General features: G+C 34.0%; 2 protein-coding genes across 3 annotated transcripts; both read left to right on the top strand.

The window, feature by feature from the left end:
• Positions 1 to 822: 822 nt before the first annotated feature.
• LOC112096205 (probable carboxylesterase 5) lies at positions 823 to 2,073 on the top strand. Its single transcript, XM_024179363.1, has one exon. It carries the CDS (start codon positions 864 to 866, stop codon positions 1,779 to 1,781), a length of 918 nt encoding a protein of 305 aa, XP_024035131.1. The 5' UTR covers positions 823 to 863; the 3' UTR covers positions 1,782 to 2,073.
• A 1,213-nt stretch (positions 2,074 to 3,286) lies between these two features.
• Positions 3,287 to 12,336, top strand: LOC112096231 (2-hydroxyisoflavanone dehydratase-like). Of its 2 annotated transcripts, XM_024179468.1 has the most exons (2): positions 3,287 to 4,046; positions 11,952 to 12,336. In XM_024179468.1, exons 1-2 carry the CDS (start codon positions 3,326 to 3,328, stop codon positions 12,143 to 12,145), a joined length of 915 nt encoding a protein of 304 aa, XP_024035236.1. In that variant the 5' UTR covers positions 3,287 to 3,325; the 3' UTR covers positions 12,146 to 12,336. The 2 variants fall into 2 exon arrangements, with proteins under 2 accessions (XP_024035236.1, XP_024035235.1); XM_024179467.1 differs by lacking the exon at positions 3,287 to 4,046 and having other exon boundaries at positions 11,068 to 12,336.
• The last annotated feature ends 125 nt before the right edge of the window (positions 12,337 to 12,461 follow it).

Raw genomic sequence — 12,461 nt, 5'->3', positions numbered from 1 at the left:
CCAAGTTATACGCTTTTGGCTGGCTTCAGGTGTATTTTCCACTTTCCTAGATATTTACATTGAAATCCCTTATTGTCTGCAAACTTTTGCTTTTCCCGACTCGAGTGTTTATTTTTCACACTTTCTTGCTACAAAGTTCGTCTAGGGAAGGATATTTCCCAGCCCTTTAGAATGAGAGCCTCTCCTTCTTAGTCTTGCTGGCATTTAGTGAATTTTAAGAATACTTATGTCTAGGAAGACATGCTTAAGTTAAAAGTGAATTGCTGTAGCGAAATTGATGATTGATGTGACTTTTGTTGCATTATTGTTATCAACAACTGTGTTGACAGAAGCCCTGCTTCGAGGTGAATAAGAAGAAAACTTGAGTTTTTAGGCAGTTCACTCAAGGATGCAAAACATCAAGCCGTAAAAGAAAACATAGATTTTTTTTCTAGCGTCAACTGTTGATACTAGATTTTTTTCCAGTCTGGGGTCGAACTAAGTACAATAAATAAAGGTGGTAGGCAATCCATATCGGTGGGAGATTATTTGCTTATAAGTTAACGTCAGTCTTTATAAAGGACGAGGGACATACATATGCCGTTGTCATTGATGCATGTTTACCAAGTAGCATGACTGACGAGGGACATCACATGCCATTGTCATTCATGCATGAGTGATGAAACAAATAATTCATTAACTAAAATGGAACAGCAACCAAAATATACAACGCATCAAATTTATTTATTGACTTTACCTACTCTATCAACTAGAAATTTTGTCACTTTTCTAGCTTCATAATTTAATGGCTTTGCGTATTACACAACCAAAACAAAACAAAACAAAGTCCTCTTTTCTTTCTAATCACCCATTTGAATTTAGTGATGGATCCTGGCGAGAGTGAAATAACCCATGATTTCCCACCCTACTTCAAGGTTTACAAAGATGGGCGTGTGGAGAGGTACAGGGTGTTCCAATCTGTTGACGCAGGCCTTGACCCAACCACCGGAGTCCAATCCAAAGATGTAATGATGTCACCGGAAACCGGGGTCAAGGCTCGTATTTTCCTGCCCAAGATCAACGGCTCAGATCAAAAGCTCCCCCTTCTAGTTCACTACCATGGTGGAGCATTTTGCTTGGGATCGGCCTTCGGCGTTATGAGCAAGCATTTTCTCACTTCACTTGTCTCCCAAGCCAACATCATCGCCATTTCCGTTGACTACAGGTTAGCCCCAGAGCACCCTCTGCCAATTGCATACGATGACTCATGGGCCGGGCTACAGTGGGTTGCGGCCCACTCTAATGGGCTGGGGCCCGAACCATGGCTTAACGATCACACGGATCTTGGGCGGGTTTTCCTGGCGGGTGAAAGTGCCGGAGCCAACATAGCACACTACGTGGCAGTCCAAGCTGGCGCTACTAAATTAGCTAGCATCAAAATCCATGGGCTGCTTAATGTGCACCCATTCTTTGGAGCTAAAGAGCCGGATGAAATGTACAAGTACTTGTGTCCGGGCAGTTCCGGATCCGATGATGACCCGAAGTTGAATCCGGCAGCGGATCCGAATTTGAAGAATATGGCTGGGGATAGGGTGCTGGTTTGCGTGGCAGAGAAAGATGGGCTGAGAAATAGAGGCGTGGCGTATTACGAGACTTTGGCTAAAAGTGAATGGGACGGTCACGTGGAATTTTATGAGACTTCAGGCGAAGATCATTGCTTTCACATGTTTAGACCAGACAGCGAGAAAGTTGGACCACTCATTGAGAAACTGGTTCATTTTATCAATAATGCATGGACTTAATGAATTGTACTCGTATATTTGTAGCTCCCGTTTTGTGTGTAAGTCATCTCGGTCTCAGCAGCAACAAAAGTTGAAAACTTAAAAAAAAAAATAAAAAATTGAAGATTAGATGATAATGAATTGCCAAGATTTGTGAAGTAATTGTATTTACTTAGTTTCTTATTCAATTTCATATTTTGTCTATATAGAGATTCCTTCGTCGGACATTTAATATGGAGTTCAACATGCTCCACAGTCTTCGTTAAGTAATTCTCAAATAATTTTAAGGTGTGTTTGTATTTTTATTTTTTTATTTTTTAAAACCATAAAATTAAAAAAAAAAAAACACCTTTGGTTGCAGTAATTATTGTTGTACTTTTAGTCTTTAGCAAAAATAAATTGCCCTTGTTTTCTAAAAATTATGAAGGAAAGCTGAAAACAATTATTTTGTTTTGCCCCACATGAACGGCCAAACCTTATGTCCTCCAATTTAGCATTATTTTTAGTTATATAAGTGTTATATGCATATACACATATTTTAGGTCGTCAATCACTTTCTATATCTATACTCTAATTAGAGACGTAAAATGGATGGTATAAAATAGGTTAATGCTAATCTTTTCTTTATCATATTGGATTCTTCTTATATTGATTAATTATATTGGGGTCTTTATTAATTATTATTATTATTATTATTATTGTTTGTTTGTTTGTTTTTGACTTATCCGTTGCTTGTTGCAAAGGTAAGTTTGGTTTGATGCATGCTAGACGACGAAGACGTCACCTATATATCAAATCCACGAATGATTTTTAAAGATTAATACGTTAAGAGGAAAAAATTGACCTTTTGGCGGGTGGGCGCGCGGGGGAAGGGGAAGATTTGGATTCAGTGCGTAATTACAATTATGAAAAGCCAAAAGTACAGGCATGGCGGTGGTTTCTGCACTTGGCTTTTCAATAAAATGCATTTGGCTTTTCATAAAATGCCGTTAAAATGCATTTTAATTTATCAAAATTGTGAAAAACCAAACGCATTCAATAACCGAGAGTAAAATATTAATAACCAAAAAATAATTTTCGACATAAATAGATTAAATTGAGATTCAAGAAATATAAAATAAAAAATACAAAGAAGAGAAAAGAAAAAAAATTGATATTTACTCCACTAATAAATTCTATCTTAATCGTAATAAGTTAAATCTTTTAAGATGATTTATATAATAAATCAATGAAATGATAATATGCGTATATTTATTTTAATAAATTACCATATAACTAATAATGATATTAAATTCACTTGCAAATATCTCAAATTTATTAATTAGATGTAATATCTCGAAAGTATTCTAGTGGGATTCAGATGGAGTTAGGTGGGCTGTGTGAAGACTGAAGAGTGCAGAAAGCTGGTTCTCGATATGTGACTCACGTGCATGTCACTTCACGTCACGTGAATCCAATTCTCAATAAAATTATAAAACCTTATGCCAGTTTCAAAATAGTGCGCGGGACCGCTCCTTTTTCTTTTCTTTATTATTTTTACTTATTGTTTTACTCAGTATTCTTTAATGGCATCAAGTTCAAGCCCTAAAGAAATTATCAAAGAGTTCCCATTTTTCCGGGTTTACAACGACGGCCGCCTCGAGTTCTTCCGACCCCCCTCCGTCAAAGTTCCACCGTTCGATGACCCCATCAGCGGCGTCCGATCCAAAGATGTTGTTATTTCATCTCAACCAACGGTATCCGCCCGTATTTTCATTCCTAAAGTAACAAACCCTGATAAACAAAAGTTCCCTCTCTTACTCTACATGCATGGCGGTGGGTTCTGCACTTTCTCCGCCTTTGCGAAGCCCTATCATGATTTCTGTAACACCGTTTCTTCTCAAGCGAATGCCATAGTCGTATCCGTGGAGTACGGACTCTTCCCGGATCGACCCATACCCGCTTGTTACGAAGACTCGTGGGCTGCACTCAAGTGGGTGGCGTCCCATGTTAGCGGAAACGGACCTGACCCATGGTTGAATCATCATGCTGATCTTGGGAGAGTTTTCATTGGTGGGGACAGTGCAGGAGGGAACATCGCACACACTCTGGCGCTCCGGGTCGGATCAATCGGGCTACCCGGTGTGAACTTGGTTGGGGTGACGATGGTACACCCATTTTTTGGCGGTACGGAGGACGATGAGATGTGGTTGTACATGTGCGCAAGTAATGATGGGCCGCAGGATCCTAGGATGAAACCGCCCGCAGAGGATCTGGCTAGGCTTGGGGGTGAGAGGGTTTTGATATTTGTGGCTGAGAGAGACTACTTGTGTCCCGCTGGGAAAAATTACTACGAGGAGTTAAAGAAAAGTGGATGGAAAGGGAGAGTGGAGCTCGTTGAGCATCTCGATGAGAAGCATGTCTTTTATTTGAGAAACCCTACATGTACAAATGCTTTGGAGTTGACCAATAAATTCATCTCCTTCATCAAGCAAAATAATGGTTCCCTCAGAAATAGTATTGAAAGCAAATATTAATTGTCAATTGTGGTTGTTTTATTACTTTTCATGTCGCCATACTTGTGATTGAATTGGTATTGACATAACATAATTAACCGATAAACATTTCAATATTGAAGAGTTATAGAGAGTCGTTGAATCGAAATCCTGAAATATAAATTCCAATATCTGATTCCAGTTTGCAACTTATATAAAGTGTTTAAAATCATTTTTTTTTTCATTACATAGTATTTTACTACGGGTGTGTGGCTTACCATGAGATTTTGTCTAAAAAAGTACAATTGTGTCTCCCATTGTTTTCACTTTTCACATGTTCAACAGAAATTTCCTTCCCAAAAAGAAAAAAAAAATTAAGGTGGCAGTTTGTTTTTTAACTTAATGACTTAAAGTAACTTAACTTAATTAATTAAATTAATTTTAGGTGTTTGTTTTTATAACTTAATGAGATTTTTTAGATAATTTTGACTTAATAAAATAAGTCAAATTTTTAACTTTTTAATGAATGGAGAAATCTAAATTAAGTTAATGTAAAAAATATCCCTACTTTATAATTTATTTTTCATACCTAACCCAAAACTCACCTATAGATGTTTACTCCACATAATCTCATCTTTATATTTTTTTAGCCATCATGGAAATTTTTGTGTAATTGATCCAAAAAGGGGGTTGAATTCACAAGAACTCTTGTTTGTGTGTTTATGTTCCAAGTTGTGTACTCTGTGTTGCGAGTTCTCTAATTAGTCTGATATTATCACAACTGTTGCTCAATGATGTTATAAGTATTATAATATATGTCATTGGTACGGTCGTTGTCTCAAGTGGTAAACATTAAGGCACATTAAATAAATTCCTAATCAAATTAGATTGGATTAGTCTAGATTATACATAGTACTCTCTGAGTTCTGTACAAGAGAGGATTGGACTCTGTTAAATTAAATTTGAATGAAGTTATTCGTAGATATTTAATGAGGAAAATTAAAATTAATTTTAAAATACAACTAACTAATATATATATATATATATATATATATATATATAATAAATTAGTAATTGGTAGTTATAATTATAACAAACAAATTTAAATTATTTAAATTTTACACTGTTATATATATGAGATATATTATTGCCTATAAGATAAATGATTAAAGCTACCTAAATATTAAATTAACCATACATCAATTATTTTAAAAATATTTTATAACATAACCAACCAATGAATAGCATGCTTCTTGATAATAATTTTGTTAATATATATATACTATTAACTGAGTATTTTAAAATAAAATATCAATAAAAATAAAAATAAAATAAGATGTCATAAATTCACATATAAGTAAATAAGTACTTAAGAATAAATTAATTGACTAATAGCAAATAAATAAATATTTTTGAATTATTAAATAAAAGAGAAGATTTTGATAAATGAACGAAATATATCTTCTTAGTCTAATCAAGATTTTAGAATTAAATTTGAATCTAATCCATTTAGTCCATTTCCAATTATGCTTACCATGAGATTTTGCCATACACACGGATTAACTTTAAATAATTTACTCTTTAGTAATTTACTCTTTAGTGAAAAGTAATATATGAAAAGTAATTTACTGTCATTTCGACATGAAAAGTAATTTACTCTTTAGTGAGCTCTATAGTATTAGTTTAATTATTCCATACACACGCATCCATCCATATATTTATTGTCACGTAACAAGAGATAAGTATTGCTAGCTTTTGAGTCACATTTTACAAATTCAAAAGCCAGATCAATCTTTTCAAGCTTATGCAACTGCAACACTGATCAAGATGGATCATCATCACGTCACGAGTCTTACATTTCGACGGCGAGAATGGTTTGTTATGATGACGATGATGCTCAAAGGAGTTGCAGCCGAGGACCAAACGGCAGGTCCTGCAGCGGGTTTGTTATGTATAAGTGACTGTGCTACCTGTCCTGTTATTTGTTCACCGCCACCACCGTCACCAGAAGAGTCTGATACACCAGTGGCACCACCACCGACTCACCACTCACCCCCACAATCTTATTACCATTCGCCCCCACCACCATCGCCGACGTCATCTCCGCCTCCGCCACCGCTACCTCCGCGGACATACGAGCCGCCGTCGGGGTCTTCTCCTTCTTGGGGCACTCCTCCTCCGCCTCCTTTTAAGTACAATAACAATGTGCCTCCAGGACAAGGGCCACCTACAACAGTGCCTCATGACTACCCTTATCCACGTTTGTGTTAAAGAATACCAGGGAAGTCGGTTAATAAAAGGTAAATCTGTGACAAAATCGGTGACTCAAATTTGAAATTGCACGATGACTGTTGTGTTAAAGTAAATTTGACGAAATACTCGTGATTGAATTGTTATTGACAGAACATAATTAACTGATTAACATTTCAATATTGAAGAGTTATAGAGTCGTGCAATGAGAACTCTATAGTATATATGTCACTGGTACGGTTTCATACCCTCATTTAATTTATCACTTTTAAATGGATAGAAATAGTAATAAGGACTCTTTTTTACACTATTTCTATCCTTATTACTCTCTTGTATAGAATTAAGAGAGTACTATGTATAATCTAGACTAATACAAAAAATCCAAATTTCAGATAGAAAAACAAACGCCACCATAAGACTTTTGACATTCCTCAAAATTCCTAATAAACCCCCATTTTTAGTTAAAATTACTTAAATAATTAACAAATTAGTTCATTTCTTATTTTAAATGAAAATTCAATTAAACAATCAAATGAGATTTTCTTTTAACAAAATTTTTACACCCATCCCATTTCATAATTTACACTTATATTTTAGATTTTTGTTGGAAAAATATTTATTTTTCAAAAACCTAAAATATAATAATTCACTTAATGTCTGTTGATATTTACAGATCTTTACATGTGTACGTTGGCTATGTTAAAAACTGAAGAGAAGACGTTGACCGAACGTGCCCATACGGCCATACCTACTCCATTATTGGTGGCAATCGTGCTCCTCCAACACATACGGTATGGACTTTTAATCAATCTCTTAGATATCTACGTTAGAATGAAATGTGTGTTTTCAAATATAGGAGGGAGGAGGGAGGAAATCAATTTTGACTTTTACTTAGCAGCATAATCGTGGCATTTTATGTGACAACGGTATTCGTTTTCATGCTCCACTAACTATGTTGCTTTATTTTCCTTTTAAGTAGTCGCACAAATTTTGAAAAAAAATCAAATAATGATTATCAATCCTATAATAAAGATGGAGCAAGTCAAGTCTCTTAAAAAAATATTCTTAATTTATACTCAATTAATATTCGATTTATTTAAGATAAATTGATGATAAAATTTATTTAAGATAAATATTAAAAATATTTGATCCCTCATTCTCCGTTTTATTCTTTTATGAGCCATTTCTCTCTCTGAATTCATCTCGCTAAATGTTTGAAAGCATAAAAGATTTAGTATATTGTTTTACTTTTATAATTTTTTTTATGGGCTGGCAATTTTCCCGAAGGAGGCAACTGCTCACAATTCCTTTAAATTTAAAAGGTGGTTGCAGGGCTTCAAAAAGAAGTTGATTCCATGTTCTTCCTTCTTTCTACATTTTGGCGACTAATCTAATTCATGTATATTCATTTATGAGGGGTAAAACTAAAATTAACTGTAGAAAACAAAATTCAAAAAATTATAAAAATATGACAACATATCAAATCTTGAGAGAGTAAAGAATTTTTTGTGATTGAGAAAAAAAATCAAACCAAAGTGATGGATTAAAAAACCAAGAGAAGAGAAGATAGAAAGAGAGTGCAATGGGAAATAAAAAAAAGAGGAGAGAAAAAAAATATGAGGTCGGGTCTATATATAAAAATAAAATATTAAAGTTTTTAAATATTTAATTTTAATAAATTACATTATTGATATATCTTAAATTCTTAATATGTATAAAATTAAAGATATTTTAAAGAGGACCATTCTTGATCTGCTCCAAATATGGATATAGACTCCATGTCAGTGATGACGACATAATTAATAGAATGATGCTCTATTAGCGCAATGTTTTAGTCCAGAAAAGTGACATGGTGGCGTAAATTTCAAGAGTACTGATACAGCCACAAACTCTTGTACAAACTTATTTTGTACAAATTAACATGGCATTAATTCATTGGTTGAATGAAAATATAAAATAATAAAAACAAATCATGTGGGCCAAGTGATATTTAATTCAACCAATCTTATCCTGCCACGTCAGTTTGTACAAAATAAGTTTGTACAAGAGTTTGTGGCTATATCATTACTCAAATTTCAAAATTCATTGATTTGGGTTACTTAGATTTGTTGTCCATTGTGAGTTGATGCCTTCCACATATGCAACCGCTGATTACTTTCTTTTTTCTTTTTCCTTTTATACCGGAAAAAAAGGTCATCAAAATTATTATTTCTGTTTGAAAGCTGCAAGCGTTCAGCTTTATAAAAGATATACCGAATCATGATAGCGATGCGTGGAGCCGCTTTTTAAAATTCTTTTTATAAGTAAATAAATTTTATATAAAAGCATATATATTATCATGATAAAAGAGAATTAAGAAGGTCTAGGAGATAAGAATTTTCTACATTTACAATGAGCTCTCGCATGCCCTAATTTTGCAAAACTTACTCTAGCTCTTTACGACGACTAAAAGGTTCGAAAGAGTGACGCACTTAGTGGCGGCTTCATGAAAACAATTTATCAGAGGTTAAATTACATAGTGATAAAATATAAAAACTAAAATTTTATAGATTAGTGAGTTTGTAAAGATTATTTTAATAAATTTAATGGGCTTAAATTAAATAATAGTAAAACCTGTTGAAAATTCCTTAATTGTGTCAATAAAGTGTTTTTTTGTGGTCCTAGTCTTTTGGAAGTTTAGTAGTGTTATTTGCAAAATTATGTTTACCTTGTCTTTAGGTTATTCTTACTGGAGAGTTGCTGCAGTATTTGGTGGATAATGGCTCTTATTATTTTCTTAAGTTTGTTCATGTTCATGTAATGCCTAAAAAAGGCAACTTCAATATGAATAAAGTATGCAGTATTTTCATCCATTTATCTTTGTTTTGGGTGTGCTATTTCTAATTCACTTATAAAACACCCATGTGAGCGATTGCAGGGGCGGATGCAGCTTGTGACCAGTGGGGACTTGAGCCCCCACTGGCCAAAAAAAATTTTAAAAATAAAAGAGAAAAATATTTTAGCTTTTTAATTAGCCCCATTAAATTTATTAAAATAGTCACTATAAATTATAAACCCCATAAAATTTAAACTTTAACTTTTAAGAATTATAAAAATCTATATCTTAATTAAAAATAATGATAACCCACCACCCAAAATATTTTCTATTCTAAAAAATAGTATTAATTCTTCCAGTTTCTATAATAATAGTAAAGCGAATGTTTTCAATAATGAAACTCATGATGAATCATCTTTGGAATCGGATAGAATAAATGATAGTTTGGTTACTTAGATAGGAAACAATAAATTTAATAATATTGATAATGAGTCTATTGCATAACATTTTTAAAATATGAAAATGCATAGAGAATAATTATAAATGTATTAGCAAATATTTTATATATTCAAAATCTTAGTTTTTTATATTTTACTATTATTTAATTTAGCCCCCCGTAAATTATTTTTCTAGATCCGCCATTGAGCGATTGTCTCTTTTATTTTTAATTAAAGCGTGAATTTTTATTTTTTCAAAGTTAAATTTAAATTTTGGATAAGGTTTTCTCCTGATTTGATCTTTTATTTGAGCAAATATATTTTATATGATTAGTGGTAAATAAATGAGAATATAATAATTAAGTAAACTTTGACCATACATAAATAATAATGTATAAATGTTAAAAGATTCTTCAAAGCTCAGATATGATCATATCATGAGAGGATCTTTATCCTTAAATTAATTGGGCTTATAAGTTTATGGGGTTATTTTTTTTTAAATTTAATAGGGATAATTAGTAACTCAAGTAATTTTTTTAATTTTTTTTGAAATTATTTTCTCTAATGGGGGTTTAAACCACCACGGGTTATGAGGTGGATCCATTGCCGGTGATTTTAGTGTGTGAAAAAAAAGAAAGATTTTCTAACTCCAATAAAATAAAGACAGATCGGAAAAAGAAATAAGCGAGTAAAAATTGTTAGATAAGAGAAATAAAAAATAAAAAATAAAAAAAATCCTGACTATTAATTCAATTTTCAAATAAAAACTCAGCTCAATACTAGATCCTAATTCTTCTAATTCATTAATCCTTCGAATAATTTATTAATGTTGGGAAGAATTTTAGAATACATTAGAGGTAATAAAACCAACCAATACATGCATAATATGTGTAATTAAATTTAATATAATTATTATTTACATATTAATTTTTAAAAATAAAAAAAAGATATATCATAACATTATTTACTTATTGTGTATTATTGTGTAGTTGATATTATAGCTCAAAACTTATCCTTATAACAAGCATGCAGTGGTGCAGAAATAGATTGTTTATTTGTTTTCCTCTCTCCCACCAGATGATCAGAAGAGAGGAAAAAGAAGAGTTGGTTGGTGACTGGTTTCTTTCATTTGTTGGTTTGGTTGGCCTAAAAAAGGCATTCGTGTAACCCACTTAAATCCTTTATCTATTGGGTCCGCATTTTACAGGGCAGCTGTAAGTCACATTAACTGTAATTATTTGGAATATCAACGTCATATTCGTATATCGTAAATATTTACTGATAAGAAAAAGGTATGAAAAAAAGAAAAAGTAAATGTCAAAGAAACAGATACTTATGGGCGAGAAGATGCTGTGAAAGTTAGGTGACTACGTACGTTCCCATATTTTAAAGCGTTTGATGGCTCTACCTCTTTCACCAAACAACACAAACACAAAGAACCCTTCTTCTCTTTTATGATTATATTTCAAACCGAGGCTTCAAATTAAAAACATGGCATCAAGCGACTCGGAAATTGCAAAAGAATTCCGATTCTTCCGGGTTTACAAAGACGGCCGGGTTGAGTTATTCGGACCCGACTGCGAAAAGATCCCACCCTCCGATGACCCCACCACCGGCGTCCGATCCAAAGACGTTGTTATTTCGTCCGAACCACCCGTGTTTGCTCGTATCTTCATTCCGTATGAAGCCCAAAACCCTAACCAGAATAAGCTCCCTCTCTTATTCTACGTGCGTGGCGGCGGATTCTGCGGGCAGTCCGCCTTTGGTCCGCGGTATCATAATTTCTGTAGCGTCTTTTCTGCACAAGCTAATGCTATAGTGGTGTCCGTGGAATATGGGAATTTCCCGGATCGACCCATACCCGCTTGTTACGAAGACTCGTGGGCTGCACTCAACTGGGTGGCGTCCCATGCTGGCGGAAATGGACCCGAGCCATGGTTGAATGATCACGCTGATTTTGGGAAAGTTTTGATTGGAGGAGCCAGCGCTGGAGGGAATATTGCACACACTCTGGCGTTTCGGGTCGGGTCAATCGGGTTACCTTGTGTAAAGTTGGTTGGGGTGATCATGGTGCATCCATTTTTTGGTGGCACTAGTCCTGAAGAAGATGCGACGTGGTTGTATATGTGTCCAACAAACGCAGGGTTGCAGGATCCTCGGCTGAAACCGCCCGCAGAGGATCTGGCCAGGCTTGGCTGTGAGAGGGTTTTGATATTTGTGGCTGAGAAAGATTTTTTGAAACCTGTGGCTATGAATTACTACGAAGACTTGAAGAAAAGTGGGTGGAAAGGAACGGTGGACCTTTTTGAGACTCACGGCGAAGGGCATAGCTTCTATTTCGACAATCTTAAATGTGAAAAAGCTGTAGAGCTGATCAATAAGTTTGTTTCGTTTATCACACAACTTTAGTTAATTAGTGCGGTGTTTATGAGAGGGATTATATGTATGTTTTGCTTTTGTTAGTATATTTAGGGTTAAGGTTATTAATAAAATCCTTCCTGTTACGGGCACGGTAACAGGAAGGATTTACTCGTAGGCTTGAACTTGATGTAATGCATGTGTTAAGGTTATTAATAAAATCCCTCGTATTGAAAATAAAATATTTAGAGTTCGAACTCCGCTCACATGAATAGAGAGAAGATTGAGTTGCTATTGACTTAAAAGAAAACTGGTGTTAAAAAAGAAAACAAACCTAAAATAAAATGTAAAGAGGAACTATGAATAT

Source organism: Citrus clementina, unplaced genomic scaffold (assembly GCF_000493195.1).
Source record: "Citrus clementina cultivar Clemenules unplaced genomic scaffold, Citrus_clementina_v1.0 scaffold_8, whole genome shotgun sequence".
NCBI lineage: Eukaryota > Viridiplantae > Streptophyta > Magnoliopsida > Sapindales > Rutaceae > Citrus > Citrus x clementina.
The sequence above is the reverse complement of the archived record's forward strand: the minus strand, read 5'-3'. Positions and strand labels throughout refer to the sequence as shown.